This window comes from Colias eurytheme, chromosome 21, assembly GCF_061535395.1.
Source record: "Colias eurytheme isolate Ceu_HAF_F1 chromosome 21, ilColEury1 Martin Lab GWU primary, whole genome shotgun sequence".
Taxonomy (NCBI): Eukaryota; Metazoa; Arthropoda; class Insecta; order Lepidoptera; family Pieridae; genus Colias; species Colias eurytheme.
The window spans coordinates 1,486,541-1,503,504 of NC_143000.1; the positions used below are offsets into that span (position 1 = coordinate 1,486,541).

Genomic DNA, 16,964 nt, shown 5'->3' on the forward strand with positions numbered 1-16,964 from the left:
ATTCTAACGTTTTCAACCTTATCCATATAATTTGAACGTCTCTTAACCTTTTAAATAAGTTTATAACCTTAAATTATATTTCCAGGGGCAGTCGAGAATTCCCCATGGGGCAGAAGTACGCTCCGGGCTATTCAGCCGACATGGAGCGGCGACCTTACGAAAGGGACCGGCCTGCACCTAATAATAGAGATAGGTAAATATAAAGAGAAATTAAAATGAATATAAAGAGCCTATTATATTTAGGTGTAACCTGATACACGTAATAATCAGGAAAAATGTCCAAAGATTTTATTCATTGGTAAGGAAAACACTTTTAAACAACATTTGTAAATGCATTTTTATTCCGTTTTGTATGCAAAAAATTTATCCTAAAATTTATTTATATAATTAAATTTAGGAAACCTATTATTACTTTCGAATTAATTATTAATAATTTTCGTATCCGTCAGTCATCCGACTGCATAAAACTCCATAGTCTTAAAACAATTAGTTTTCATTTAAAACTAGTATTTCACATGAAAACTAAGCTAATAAAACATATACTTACAGCAGAAACGACAGACTGGTAGCGCTGGGCTCGCGGAGGTACGTGGTGGACGTCGACCATCACCATCCTCACACGCAGGTATGTATTATCACTACATAGTATAAAACAAAGTCGCTTTCTCTGTCCCTATTTCCTTATGTCCTTTTGTATGCTTAAATCTTTAAAACTACGCAACGGATTTTGATGCGGTTTTTTTTTCATAGATAGAGTGATTCAAGAGGAAGGTTTTAGTATATAATTTATTAGGTTTTAGACAAAGCGGGCGAAGCCGCAGGCGGTAAGCTAGTTTATTACTATAAGGTACATATTTATTTAAATGTAATATTCATTTTATAGTGTAGAATCTTCAAATATTGAGATAAGTTTGTGTTTGATGATTTGTCATCATAATATTCTCCGAAAAATAACGACGCAGAAATAAATAAATTCGCAAATAGACAAATTTTATAAAAAAAGATAAATTTACACCACGTTCATTAATTATTATTTTCCTTTTTGTAGCAGGTAGTAACAAGTCAAGAAGACAAGCGGTTTAGCGGTAACGCCGCGTACAGTGTGGCGAAACCGCGGCCGCCCATTGAGAGGAAAGACGGGTATGTACTTGTATTTAATATAGAATAGTTGTATTAGTTAGATTTGGTTGCAATAGATGTAGATTAAATTATATTTAGATACTTTTATGAAAAAAAAAAAAAAGATAAAGATAAATAAATAGGTTCGACTCCCAAGTGGGCATTAACAAAAAATATCTCATTCTGGTAAACTTTCTTGTCCTTAAAACAAATAAACAGTGAAAAAGATGTATTGTATTGTTCTGCGTTATTTTAGATAAAATTTAACAATCTCATCTTTATAATACTTGCAGTCGGCCACCCTCAACATGCGCGTCTACCGTGAGCAGCTCTAGCGCGAGCGTGTCCGCAAGTGGTGCGGGCGTGAGCGCGAGCGTGAACGCGGGCGTGGGCGCTGGCGTGGGCGTGGGCACCAGCGTGGGCGTGGGCGGCGAGCGGCGGGCCACGGACGGCACGCTCACGGCCGCGTCGCTCATCAACGCGATCATCACGCACCAGATCAGCCAGACGTCGGACCAGCGGTTTCCGGTGATGAGCCTTTTTGATTTAAATGATTAAACTTTTGATTCGATATATCGGTTATTAATTGAAAGTGACGTTAATCAGCATTTTGACCTAATATTGCTTTTTTTTGAGAATAATTTTTAATATTTCACTAAGTATATAGATAGATCTCCAATTTTAGGCCTTCTAAAGTGCTACTTAGCAAACTCTTCCCATATCTTTTTTTAATGTAAATTCAAAATCAATGTTTATTATCAGCTATATTCCATTGTTCCTATTTATCAAAATATTTATTTATATTCCAATAATAATTCTTAAAAAACGTCCCATTTCACGCCTTATTGTCGTTGGTTTCAGAAGATCATCCGCGAGGGTGAACAGAACCCGCAACCTGACCGCGGTCAGCCCGGGCCCGGCTGCGAGCGTGAGCGTGACCGCGAGCGTGAGCGTGAGCGTGAGCGTGTGAGGGAGGAGCCCATCACTAGCGCGGCGCACACCACTAGCATAAAGCTCGGGGATCTTGCGTCGAATATTATCGTTCGGGACTTTAGTAGTCCGAACACGACGACGTTAATGCATCCCAAGTAAGTTTGTGTTTTTATTTTTTAAATGATATGCAATACTCTTGGTTTTTATATGATAATTTAGCTTGTGACTTAATAGATATGTATGTATCTTATTTTATTCAAATTGAGTAAACTTAAAGTGATTTAGACAACCAATATTGATGTTTCTGCTGCTGTAAGTCTTTAATGAGTCAGAATAACCCAAATATACTATTATTAATAAAATAATTAATTTACATGCAAAAATTTGCTCATCACAGTGAACTATCAGCAATACAGTCCATAACTTCACTATAATTTCACCATAATTTTAAGTTAAATTCTTAAACACCAAAATGTAATGTTACCTTCCATTTCAGCAATAGGATACTACCCCCCACGGATAGCTACCCCCCTAACAGCGTGAGCAGTGTCTCTACAAGCGGTGCGAGTGGGGCAACGTCGGGGGCAAGTGGGGCAGGGGGCAGTGGGGCAAGTGGGGCACAGGGGCAGGAGGAGTGGAGGCGGGAGAAACACTCGTACTTCGAGCCCGTGTCGCCCACGGATACTCAGCCCGCTAGGTGACTTGCTATTTGAGTATTTGTGCGAAAGAAAATAGTCTTGTAATAAAATTATTGTTATAGACTATAATAGTCTGTTAATTTGGGTTGTCAAATTATACGGTAGAAAGGAATTTACCTACTATAATAAAATTTGTAAAAAATTTGAAATAAGGGAATTTTATATACAACAAGCAAACCGGGCGAACTCCGTTTCGCCACCAGAACCACCTTTTCTTTGCTATAAACCTCACGGAGCCCGAGACCTTTCCAACGAATGAAAAACCGTGGAAATTGGTTCATGCGTTCTGGAGTTATAGCGTCAGGAAGGAAAACCCGACTTATTTTTATATATGTATGTAGTAAAAGTGTAGTTAAAGTGAAGTCCCATGTCCCCTAGTGGGGTAAGGGGCAGATGCATTATACATCTGTTTCACTGATCGATTTTGTGTCGGGACAAGTAGGTGATCAGCCTTCTGTGTCCTACCAGACCAAGACATTTTTTTTTTCTTCGTCTCCACCGGGAATCGAACCCAGGACCCCTCGGTGTTACGCTCACGCGTCAACCACTGTACCGAGGAGGCGGTCATATATGTAGTAGATAAGTCTTTTTTTTTACAATAGAGACAAGAATTTAGGTCTATTTACACATTCATTTACGCGTTTATTATTGTATTATTCATTTAATATTTCCAAAAATCTTGATATCGATAACTAATAAAGCCCTCTCTATTTCAGCCGAAGCACCGACACCCGACACTTCACTAGTGCGAGTAGCGCTACAAGCGGAACTAGTAGTAGTGGAGTCAGCGGGGTCAGTGGGGTCAGCGGGGTTAGTGGGGTCGGTGGGGTCAGCGGGGTTCGTTGTGGAGTGCTGACCGCGTACGACTACGTGACAGCGCGGATCGTGGATGTAATGCGGAATGATGCTGACAAGCTGCCGTTCAGCGCTGACAAGCTGCCGTTCAGCGCTGACAAGCTGCCGTTCAACACGCCCTACACCTACCCGTACTCCGCGCTTAATGTCGCCACGCCGAGCGATCGTTAGTATTTTTAACATTTATTTACAGATATGTGTCAATTGTAAGGATTTATATACATAATTATCATAATAGATACATAATTTTTTAAGAAATTTTGTTACTTTGTTTTCTTTTCTCAGTGGCATTTCACATCTCAAATATAAGTTACAATTACTTATACCTTTTTTTATTAACTTTATTTCGTTAATGAAATTGCATTGTCATGTTTTAATTGTATTTCATCAAACAAAAGTTTCTTACTTCTTTATTTAAAATCATTATACCGTGTTTATATCATTTAATTAATAAATGTATATATTTATTTACAGCAAGTTCAGGCGCACCCCCAACCGGCGTGGTAGCCGCGCCCCCACTAACACGTGGTACTGCAGCAGAACCAGCACCACTCATGTCGGCACAGTACGAACCGCTGTCCGACGAGGACTGACCCCCCGCCCCCGGACGTGACCCCCGGGACACGAGAAACCCCCGGGATAATAGAATCCCCCGGGATAATAGAAACCCCCGGGATAATAGGAACCCCCGGGACACAAGGGACACTTGCAACCAGGATACGCGAAACTCTGGAAATACAAGAGCCCCTCAAGAGCCTCAGCATCCCCGGAACCCCCGGGACACAAGAGTCTCTCAAGTGCCCCGGGACACACGCAACACAAGGGACACTCGGGACCCCCCGGACCCCCGGGACCCCGGGAACCCACTCTAGCGACCCACCGTCATACGCACCGCCGTTCACAGGCACTAGACACACATACATACAAAAAAATGTTTTAATGAAAATCAGGCAAAATGTCAAAGAGTACAGCACGCTATTCTTTGATATTGTTTCATAGTTATGAACAATATTTTACTTGATTTTACTTGAAACAGTCGTGAAAAGTAAAAAGATGGAAATTTATCTCAATGATGGAAATAAAGATTTGTTGTTCTCGTGGTGTTGAAAAATATGAAAATTGTAATAGTTTATAATAATTAAATGATGCTGTGTCTAGTTTGTGTGTTTTGACTGTATGCTAGGCGTTACCGCAATACTGTTATAGATGTATTTTAATTATTTATATTGTATGAAATTGACCTTATATTTATTTATCAATTTTAATTATAATTATAAATAAAAATCACAATTTTTTATCTTTACAAGGTTTAAATGAAATGATTCACTGTTTAATTTGAATTTCTGTAATCTAAAATGACTTTTAATTTTATAAATATATGCGGTTAAAACTAGATTAAGTCAGCGGTCGGTAACTGCGTATGACGGCGGTCAGCGAACATTCTGGAAGCGAAGATTTCTTGCACGCGGCATATTAATAAAATCATAATTATTACGGAAGTGACATGTGTATTGGCCTTTAATATTGCTGTGTATATTTTTATCGATCAACTTTTAAATATTTTATTGTAAAACTATGTTTATCTGTATAACAATGACTTACTTATACAGAAGCTAACATTTGTATGACCCAGCCTAAAAGCGGAAAAAGTGGGCGAAAAATTGTGCGGTTATGTATAAGCGTGCAAGAAATCTAACAGTTGAAGAAATAAAGAAGGTGTATCTCAACGAATTTCTACTATAAGACTATACGAAGTGATAAATTGTTCCGTAGTTAACACTTAGTGGTTTGTGTCGCGGACGGACTTGTATATTTTAGTTTAGTGGATCGGACACACAGTGTCACTTGCGTACCGTTTATTATCTTGTGACGTCATCGTACAATATTCGACCGATGTTCGAATGACTATGAAAATTGAGCTTGACCGATGAATTCACTTTTGTTTCGATTAGTTTTAGGCGACGTTCGTTCGTAACGGGTAATAAAGAGTACGCAAACAGAGGAATCTGCCTTTAGTGATATAATGATGTAACCCGAATGCGCTTGCATTGTGATGTATTTAGTAATGTCCCGGGAGGTGGGCCCCGGGAACGCGTCTTCCATCACTCGACCACATCGCAACTTCGTCCATTGTCTACGCCCGAGTGCTTGTATATTTTGTATAGTGAAGCCCCGCAGATTCCTCGGGCTCGTCCGGGGAAGCCCCGCGCCCTCGGGCTTCGCCCTCCGCCGACGTAGTATTCGCGTAGCTTTTTCGTTTCCACGTTTCTTGTAAATAGCGCATTGTTTTTTTATTTGTGATGACGACGGCGAGGCCCGGCGGCGCGATATAAGTACTGTATACATCGTGTACGGATACAGCGCTAAATTATATACATATTGTAAAAGTGTATGGTTATTATGTATACATACTGTGCATTTGTAATTATACAGGTTAGCGATAAGTACGATAGAGATTTTTTTTTCAGTTCTAGTTAGGTTCGGTCCCGGCCGTGGATGGTATGCGTGTGTGCGTGCGTGTGTGCGCGTGTGTGCGCGTGTGTGCGTGCATGTGTACGTGTGTGCATGTGTGTGTGCGTGCGTGTGTACGGGTGTGTGTGTGCGGCCCCCGCGACGGCCCCTCGCCCCGAATGTTTCACTTATTGTTAAACGCAAAAACACGTCACTGCCATTGAATCCTTTATTACATAACGCGGAAATTTGTTTTGTTTCGTAGTCGGCATCGCTGTAGCGCGCAGGGCGGGGCCGGGGGGCGGGGGCAAGGGGCGGGGGCGAAGGGGCCGGACGCGGGGCGAAGGCCGACATTGTGATTTCTTATAAACTTGTAATGTAATGTAAGTAGACGAAAGAAAAGATAATCCATGTATGTCCGATCTCGAGCCGAACTTCGGAGAGGACGATCAATAAATAAGATTCAGAGTATGTTGTGTTTTATTTACTGGTTTCCTATGAATTGATTTGTAGCTGAAATGAATTATTGATTATGATTATATTTTAATAATAAGAATATACAAATTTATTTTTCAATGCTTTTTATTTTGAGATTCCGTAAAATTATTTAACTTGGTGTTTATCTATACTTATTAACTTTTTTCAACCCTATTAAAATATGACCGATAATAGCTTCCAAAAAAAGAATAGACAACGAAATATGATCAAAAAAGGATTAATTATTTTTTACCCAAAATAAAAAATCAAATGCACTCATTCAGTCTTTTAAAGAGTAAAAGTTTTGAGCAAGCGAAAGTGCAAATATCATTAAAATATCAAAGTCAACTGATTTTATAATTTATAGTACACTATGTGAATTTACTGAGAAACCATGATATAATCACGCTCTACTGCCTTCGGCTTAAATATAGCGCCATCTATCAGAGTTACGAAGTGTTTCAAATGCTTATAACGGATCTTTCCAAGAAAATAATATATTTCCCACCGATAAAAAGTAGCTTATGGCTGAATGAAAGTGGCATGGTGCGGCTGAATTGTAAAAATTCTGTGGCTATTAATGCGCATCTCACACTGTCGGCACGCCTAGCGCTGACGGCCGGATAGCCTTTCAAAAACAGCGAGATAACCATGAAAGGTTTGTTTCTTTAAGCGCAATAATGTCAGGAACTACTAAACAAATTTCAAAAATTATTTCTCGATTGAAAATATACTCCGTTACTTCTTAGTTACTAATGTATGACATTCAGTCAGAGATAGAAGAAATAGGTAGCAGGGTAAATTCAGTACGTTAAAAATATTTGGTAACCATTTTACATTTTGAGAGGCACTTTATACATGCATTTGCATCGTTTACGTACCTACATATAGATTTTTTGATAAAATTTTGGGTGTAGACTGACCGCTGGCTCATGGCTGTTGTGCGCCCGCATTCCTTTGGTTTTAATACGTGCTAACTAACTCCAATTACTTATGTACTTACTTTGACCAATTCAAAAAATAATGTTGTGATAATACACTATTATCGAGATAGTATGTAAATAGATATAGATTATTATTTAGTCGTATTGGTGAGATAACTTATTTTTCTCATTTTACTGTAAGTACATATTAATATGCCTACACTTGAACCATGCACATGATGCTTAATAAATAATAGGGGAGGTGGTGACATGCGCTCCTCACTGGAGTTTCACCTTGAGCTATCCAAATCCCAAATTATACGATAGTCGAAGAAGAATATTAAAAGTTAAAAATCTATGAAACAATATCTTTGAAACTATTTACATTCATTTTAATTTCATTTTTAAATTCAAATTTTGAGTAAAATATGCAACAACACGTGATCATTGGCATTACATGACACGCTGCAAATAAAATGGCATGCATCCAAGAACAAACTAATTACCTACTACATCAGTTACATATTATAAAAAATGGAAAGCAGTCCTAGAATAAGTTACAGTAATCCTAATAACCGAACTTGGACTGGCATAACTGTGTTCTCAGCATATTTAGTGTTATTGATGGTCGAGATTTATATTGAGTTCTATGAAAATCAATCGCATTTGAGAATATATCGAAGAATGTGCGACATTGTTGCTTCGCTGAGTACATAATTTGCAGTGAGCATCGAGCATGAATATTTATTATTTTCTTTTCATAAACGAGTTCCGTGATGGAATAAAAACCAGTGCATCAGTTACATTAATTATCCAACAGATTGTATACCTTGTTTGTTCATAATATGTAGATTATACGGATGGAGATGTGATTAATTTATGAATTACAACGATGGCATATATAATTTATAAACGTATTTCCTCTGTAACTTTTGTCACCTGTGAATACACCACTAGAATTTATATATTCGGTAAAAACAAGTGAAATTTTAGTAGTTATGTTGTGAAAAATAATGGTCTTTTCCAAAAATATTATAATTTATTTTTTCTAATGAAATTCTATCATAGTTTTAGATTTATGTTTTTGATAAGTTCATCTGATGATAATCAAAATGGTATTAAAGGAAGTGCGAAACAATATAATATATAAGTAGGTGTATAAGCGAAAATAAAACAAAACATTCTATAATAAAAAAGTGTTTATTGACACATCACACTGAACCAAGCAGCCTATATACAGACGACACCCCACCCGCCACTTTGTGCCGAGCGAGGACATCAAATAAATAACTGAAAAAATGATTTAACAAAATGCACATACAAAAATGGGGATAAAAATTTCGATCGGCTTTATACAAATCATACATTGAGTACATCATCTACACTTGAATTAGAGCTATTTGATGAGACCTTGGATAAATTACATAGTTTATTGAAAAAGTATGTTTTTTTATCACGACAATGAGGTCTTATCTTATTTTCTTTATAATATCTACTTCTTGGCGAAGTCTTCTCCGGTTTTGATGTTCTTGAGGAGTTCAGGGAGGGCGTCCTTGAGGAGTTGTTGTTCGTATGCGTTAAGTTTTCCGTAGCCGAGGTTCTTTTCGAGACCATTTTTGCCGAGCAACACCGGGTTCGCGAAGTAGGCAGCTTCTGTGAGGTCAGATTTGACGTACGCGCATTCTACTACGTTGGCTTCGCCCTGTAGAGAGAAAATTATTAGTGATTTTGGATATAAATTAGTTTTTTTTATATTGATTGCAAATAAATGAATTATTGTAATTTTTCTATTTTGTTGTAGAATCGAACAAGTGTAGATGAATTGTATATAAAATTTGAATTGTAATAAATATATGTTATCAATGTCTTGGTTGTTTTATTTGAGTTAATCTATACTTATAAAATAAATCTTTTGTACACTGTTCACAACTAAAGAATGCTTGGATTGATTTATATGAATTTTTATTTGTAGTTTTTCTCCCTTATTTAAATAGAATGGGTTTTTAAATGTTTTCAATTTTAAATAAATTTAATAAATACACATACACATTTCTTACATATTCCATAATTATTGAAATAATGCCACTTTTAAGTAAAACTATAAGAAATAGTGTCATTTATTCACACTAGGTATTGTTAGTTCACCACATTCTTATGTGATAAAGTATAAATTCTTTTTATAATTTTTTTAACATTGTGTCAACAACATGGGGCAATAAGACCAAGATGATATGTAATGAATAATGATAATGAAAAATATTTCTATATATATAAAAGAAAGTCGTGTTAGTCGCCACTTATAACGAGAACGGCTGAACCGATTTAGCTGAAAATTGGCAGGGAGGTAGTTCAGAGCCAGGAGAAGGACATAGAATACTTAATATGTACCACGGGCGAAGCCGGGGCGGACCACTAGTTTAAAAATAAATAAAATACATACCTTAAGTCCCCTAAGCAGTGAGTTAGTGAGCCTGGCCCCAGCGTACGCCATGGAGAGTGTGGCCGAACCACCACCAGCCTTCGCCGTCACTACCTGTACATAAAGAAATTAATAAGTATATTTTCATAATTCATTAAAGAATACACCGAACTGTAACATGAGCTTTGCTAGGGCATGATGAACATAAAAATTTAAATTTTCTTTAAAACGCGGTCGAAGCCGCGGGTGGAAAGCTTGTATAATATGTGTCACTTTAAGAAACTAAAGTTGATTGATACTATTGTATGATGTATATATAAATATAGTATAAGTAATATTTCAAAGTTTACCCTGTACTTATACAAATAATTGAAATAAGTTTTTATCAGAGTGCATCATTGTGCGTCACTTCGCGTCACACTGCATCATCCCACATCACTCACCTCAGTACCGGCCTCTTGTATCCTCTTAGTCAGCGCGTCAATCTTGGCCTGGTCAGTGAGCTTGACAGGGGGCTGACTCTGACTGAGCAGGGGAATGATGGTCACACCCGAGTGTCCACCGATCACGGGGATGGTGACTGAGCGAGGGTCTACACCGTTGATCTCTCCGATGAAAGCGGCGGCGCGGACAACGTCCAGGGTAGTGACGCCGAACACGCGCTTCGGGTCGTACACACCCGCCTGGGGACACAAAACTATTTGATTAAGTGGAAAAAATAGCTTTAGGAATAAATATAATTAATGAGAATAAAGATAATGATGATGATGAATTTAATAAATAATAATTTTTTTAAAACATCTATACTTATAATAAATCTGTAGAGAGGCCAATTCTGTACATGAAATATATTTAAAAAAAAAACTATGAAGGGGTGATAAGGGATCGCTACTGATGCCAAAAATGCAATCAGTAAAATTTTTGTCTGTCTGTCTGTCTGTCTGTCTGTCTGTCTGTATATTCGTTATAGAAACAAAAACTACACGACGGATTTTAACGAAATTTGGCACAATTATTCTTCATACTCCTGGGCAGGTTATAGTAAAAGAATCATGTAAATCGGTGTAGAAACACCAAAGTTATACATGAAATACGCTATAAGTCATCGCGCGTGAATTACATGCCATAAGGATTATTTTTGTGTATCAGTTGACGCGTTCGACGCGCTTCGCGGCGGGAGCTATAAAAAAGCGGCGGGTCCGCACCCGTTTCGCGTTGTCACGGCATCACGTGTGAACGGCTGAACCGATTTCGATAATTCTTTTCTAATATTCCTTGAAGTACGAGGATGGTTCTTATGTAGAGAAAACGTAAATATGTACCACGGGCGAAGCCGGGGCGGACCGCTAGTACTACATAAATTGTTAACGATGTTTTTTTTAGCATTAGTGGCGCAAAAAATTCTGTCAACTGATTCAACTCAAATAATTACAAAATCGGTAGGTATATGAGCAAGATAAAGGTTTGTAAACAAACGATTATAGATAGATAGTCATAGTAATTATTTATAATCACATAAATAATAAACATTGTTAATTATATTATATTCTAGATTTAAGCCCACGTGTACTTCGTATTATCGTACAAACCCACTTTCTCATATTAATTTTCATTCTATGTATATTTCTATACTTTAAAGTTTTTGCGACAAATTCGTGTTTTTGTCCTTGTCTAAAGTGCAAAGTTTTTATACAGGTGTACACAATGCAAATGAACATGTAAAATATTTATTGTTTATTTTGATAAAATATCAAAACCTATGCAATCTATGTCTTTATCTTCATTTAAAACACTAACAAATTTAAAGAATTAAATTTATTTTAAGTTCCACAATCAGAAGAATGTTATCAAAGAAACAAATAACAAAGGAGAAATCTTTCAAAAACTTTCCTTAAATAGTCCATTTACCACCTACCTTCTTCAAAACCTCAGAAGCAATGGGCACCATCGAGTTAACAGGGTTGGTGATGATGGCCAGCATTGCTTTGGGTGCCTTCGCAGCCACACATGCTGCGAGGTCCCTGACAATAGAGGCATTGGTGTTGAACAGGTCGTCGCGTGTCATGCCCGGCTTGCGGGGGACTCCGGCTGGGATCACCACCACATCGGCAGCTGCAAGATTGTATTAACCTTAGAAGATTAATAGTGTTTTCTGGATATTTTATGCTTATATTAAAGACTTGTTTGAATAGTGTTTTGGTTAGTTGATGCAAGGTATTAATGTGTGTAGCGTTTATTGAATCCTAGGGTTGAATGTTATTTAATGATGTACCTATCAATAAAATTAGAATTCAATCAAGTAAAATTGAATCAGAACGTCTTTTAGAGTAATAAATGTTTCAGTCACCTCAAACAGTGTGGTGTGGAGTTTTAAATATTCGAACTATTATTATAGGTATGTAAATTATGTTAGAAGAGAATCTCTGTATGTCTGAATGTCTGTTAATTTACTTTTATTTTTCGGGACAATGATTATATAAACATATTCATTAAATACTGTCATTAATATTATTATAACTACTTGTTTAAATAGGCCTCAAGTCTAATCAATAACAAATAACCAAACAATTTATGACCTAGATTAAAAATTGATTGTAATTTTTTACACATGTTTAGATAATTTAAACCTAATTAATAGCTTGTTAAGCATTATAACGCAATAAATAGGGTAATATATTGAGAATATAAATAATTGTTTACTTATTTCTATAAGTGATATTATCACATCTTTTATAGTCTGATATTATTATCAATCAACATTATCTTATCACAGAATAGACGTTTTCCATTATGTCATAGAAGATGACTTATTCAATATTAAAAAAAATTTCATAAGAATATATTTTATACATTGAGATAATATTAATAATGGAGCAGACACCACGAACAAAATCTGTGCGCCAAGATGGCGGCGCGGGGCGCGCGAATGACGGCTAGACAGTCATAGATTATGCGATGTCACTGACTCACCGCTATAGAGGCGACACTTTGTTTCTTTCTGTCTATTTTATTGGGTGCCACTCCTTACATGCACGTTGACTTGAAATTTTCTTTGTACTTACTTAATATTTATTTTAGATATAAACTGACTTTACTACGCGGGGCTAACAATATCTGGCATATAATATAGGATGAGGAGGTTCAATATGGGCTATGGGAAGTTTCATTCCTTACAAATTCAGCCTTTTTTAGAAAAAAAAAATAAAAGCCGTGTAAAAATTGTGTTTATTTATATTTAGTTCATCATCCTCAGAACATGTTCCCGGCTCAGAAATTGCTTGTATTGTTCCAGTACTATTGTAGCACACCTTCGGCTAAAATAAATATAATAATAATAATGTCTAAAATAATAATAATGTCTAAAATAATGTCTAAAATGATGGCTAAAATAATATTTTATTTGTTATACAAATCCGTAAAATTTTATTATTATTACTAACATCAATACAAGGAACAGCAGACTTCTTTAGAATACGCCTTCCCGCTTTTGTGATATATTTATCCTCATCGCGAAAATGCAATGAACAGATGCTAGTTCTATCGGATGGTAACCAGGTTTCTTCACTGCGGTTGTTTTGGACAAATTTTACCCATTTTTCCCTTTCTTCACGACCCAGACATGGAAACCTTGAATAGAAAAAATATTAATCTCTGAACTAGCGGTCCGCCCCGGCTCCGCCCGTGGTACATATTTCGCAATAAAAAGTAGCCTATGTTTTTTCTCAGGGTCTAAAGATTGTCTGTGCCAAATTTCATCAAAATCGGTCTAATAGTTTATGAGCCTATTTATTACAATCAAACAAACAAACAAAATTTTTCCTCTTTATAATATTAGTGCAGATAAATAAATAATAATTCAATTATACGTTCAAGTCAGTAGCTTATATACAATATCAATTAAAATTGATTAAAATCAATTAACAAAAAAAAAATTGGTGATTAAGTAATTGATTTTCATATTTCATGATTTCACCTTTTTTCAATTAACAACCAGTCTATGCTTTTCTAAATATGTAAAATTATTATTTTATACTATAAAAATATACGCCAGCAAATATTACTAACAACACTTATTTCATGCCCAATGTCATATCTTAAATTTTTAATCTATGACAAATGACGCAAAATGTCGCCCGCCAAAAATTTTGTTCTAACTAAGTTTTAAAAATTATTATCTAATTACTTACTGATTGAAAAGTTATTCCTTTGCACTTTTCCGTATTATTTGTATTATTTGTGCAATATCGTAACACACACGTAGGCATATTTGATGCGTTTCACTTTAAAACAAATAAAAAATGAGCGTGACGTTCGCGCCAATGAGCGAGCAAGCGACTGAGTGCAGTTACGCCACATGACGTATGTTGAGTGGAACATAAGTGGTGTAGGCGGTATCGACTCCATATTAATATTATCTCAATGATTTTATATAAGTTATTTCCTTCACAACAAAAATTAATTGCTATTAATAAGATGTTATAATAACATTATAAATATATGATAACTATTTTAACCCATTGACCACCGAGCGGCCAGATCTGGCCGAGACACAATAGATTTTCTATTGTATCTGTGATCCGAAGACTGACGGATTAAAGGAGGAATACATATACATACATATTATCCTAAAGTTTTGTAGGTATGTACCATTTCATTTAGAAAGGAAATTATATTCATATGGGAAAATAACTTTTCAATGCCAATCTATTTCAATGCATTATTATTAATTACTCAGTATAGGACATACTAACTTAAAAAACAAACATTTTAGATATATAGTTTTGTATCTGTTCTATATGTAATAATTCAAATCAAGAATCTGCTCTATGCTCTACAGAGCCTCTAAAAAAAGTAAATAAAATATCAATACTAAGGCTGCCTGTCCACCGGAGCGGAGCGAGGCAGCGGAACGGAGAAACGGAGAAATATTAACCAATAGGACTGCACAAAATCTCCGCACCTCTTTAGTGGACAGGGAGTTGCGAACTGTTTGTGCAGTCCTATTGGTTAATATTTCTCCGTTTCTCCGCTCCGCTGCCTCACTCCGCTCCGGTGGACAGGCAGCCTAACTCCATGTCATCAAGATTTTGCTGGTTAGTATTGTCATAGCTTATTTATTTATTCAATGCAATCTAGAAATATAAAAAGTATTAAGACAAAAGACATTTGTAAGATAGACACTCTTGTAAGCACAGGTCATGTGATTACCTCTCAGTGTATGCCCATACACTTGTAGTAGTAGTTCAAAAGAATCAATTCAGTAGTTATTAAGTTGATCATTATTTAACAAATACATTTTAAAGCTTTCCTTTACACTTTAATAATTCTTATATGTATATTATATGATCTTACCAATTAGGAATATGTATATAAATATTGTTATATATAAATCTGATCAAAATTAAAAGAGTCCATTAGGTGCTGTTGGTTTGTAACATAAAACACAATCATGTTGTTTTCAATTTCAGCATCTATAAAAGTTTCCATGAAAACTGACATTGACATAACATGGCCTTCACTAAATATAGGTTATGACTATTATGTAACAGCAACATAACCTAAATTAAATTAAAAATCTAATTGGATGCTTACATTCAATAGCGGCGCCGAGTTCTTCAGGTCCCTTGTGGGCCGTGACCTTGGCTGGGGTGTCCATGTGCGAAAGGTCGACTGCTACGCCAGGGGTCACCGGCGCGATGTCATAGCAAGCCAAGTGGCTCACCAAGGGGTTCTGTTTCAGCAGCAGGGCCAAGGGCTGGCCGATACCACCAGCCGCACCAGCCACCACAACTTTGTAGTTGCTCTGAAATACATTTTTGATTATAGAACATGATTAAAAACTTTCGACTTACCTTCAAATATTGAGTTATAACAAAACCGAAACATTCTTTTTTGTCGGGAATTTAAATCCTCATTACTGAGCCTAATTAGCCTTCAGATCAAATAGCACTTTTTACCTGAGGTGAGGTGGAGAAGCTCTTGGCTCCATTTTGCACGGCCACGGAGGCTACGGGTTTTAGTACGCGTGAGAACATTATTGTGCGTATATTATGAATGAAATTACTTAATAACTTCGGGTATACGATTTTAGAGTAATCAGCACGACCCGGCCGACCTTTGCAAGATAACTAGCCTATATATATAAAAGTACTCTGTGATAACTAGTGATGTAACTTCACTGTCATAAATGTCAGCCACAGAGCAATTAATATAGATGTCAGCAAAAGCGATTACTGATAACACGTCATGTGCGCAGTGCGGCAAAAAAGTCGCGACATTCATGGAAATGTTTTCCTTGTTCCATTCGCGTTTTATATATTTTCTAGAAATTATTATTAGACTACAGGCCGGTATATAAAAAAAATGTTGTGTGGTTTTATGAAACCACGGTAAAAGTGAAACTGTTCGAACGGTTCCGAACACTGCTTTGTGTAGCGCATGTCGCGTGACGGTCGGCTGCCAAGTAGGTATACCTACTCGGCAGCCGCGATACACGCGACATGCGCTACACAGACCAAAAAGTTTGAGACGATGTAATAAAAGTTTCACTTTAAAATATGGGTCATTTGATCTACTAGATGACCTATCTAGAAAGATAGAAGAGCATAAAATAATAAGATTCAGCACTATGCCGTCACTTGTAAGCTGTCCAACTTTGGTCCAACCTTAGATCATTAATGATCTAAGGGTCCAACTGATGAACTGAGTGTAGATGAGAATTCGAAAGTACAGGTAGACTCGGTAAATTTTGGTCATATATTTTTGTACGGCATTCTTAACCACCGATAGATCCATTAAAATAATAAGAAAACGCACAGTGCCGTACAAAAATGGTGGTCCACAAAGTCGGAATTTTTTACTTATTTTCCGAGAATTTCAGGTATTCCGCAACGCCGTACAAAAATCATGGGGACAAGGGAAAAAAAATTGAGAAAATTAGTACCTACCTATAATTTGTATTATTTTTTCGAGTAGTTGTTTGCTTCTATTAACTGCTTCTTTTATAGGTACCTATACCTGCATATAAATTTATTTTTTCTACGTTACGTACTTTGTAAATCTACATTCTGCAAATAAAGAAATTTGAAT

General features: G+C 36.4%; 2 protein-coding genes across 5 annotated transcripts in view; one reads left to right on the forward strand and one right to left on the reverse strand.

The window, feature by feature from the left end:
* The window catches only part of Smr (nuclear receptor corepressor smrter), a 132,333-nt gene extending 127,364 nt beyond the window's left edge, over nt 1-4,969 (forward strand). For 2 of the 4 annotated variants that reach the window (XM_090114718.1, XM_090114715.1), the window contains 8 exons: nt 86-193; nt 550-625; nt 1,049-1,140; nt 1,413-1,647; nt 1,981-2,207; nt 2,549-2,749; nt 3,467-3,771; nt 4,080-4,969. In XM_090114718.1, coding sequence (XP_089970844.1) covers nt 86-193; nt 550-625; nt 1,049-1,140; nt 1,413-1,647; nt 1,981-2,207; nt 2,549-2,749; nt 3,467-3,771; nt 4,080-4,198 — 1,363 coding nt within the window. In that variant the 3' untranslated portion in view covers nt 4,199-4,969. The remainder of the gene's footprint in view (nt 1-85; nt 194-549; nt 626-1,048; nt 1,141-1,412; nt 1,648-1,980; nt 2,208-2,548; nt 2,750-3,466; nt 3,772-4,079) is intronic. The other 2 variants (XM_090114717.1, XM_090114716.1) reach the window with 2 other exon arrangements.
* Nucleotides 4,970-8,637: 3,668 nt separating this feature from the next.
* Mdh2 (malate dehydrogenase 2) lies at nt 8,638-16,001 on the reverse strand. Its single transcript, XM_090114310.1, has 6 exons — nt 15,833-16,001; nt 15,468-15,678; nt 11,791-11,987; nt 10,319-10,558; nt 9,897-9,989; nt 8,638-9,158 (listed from the first exon to the last, which is right to left on the reverse strand). The coding sequence occupies exons 1-6, from the start codon at nt 15,908-15,910 to the stop codon at nt 8,949-8,951; spliced, it is 1,029 nt and encodes a 342-aa protein (XP_089970436.1). The 5' UTR covers nt 15,911-16,001; the 3' UTR covers nt 8,638-8,948.
* Between the last annotated feature and the right edge of the window lie 963 nt (nt 16,002-16,964).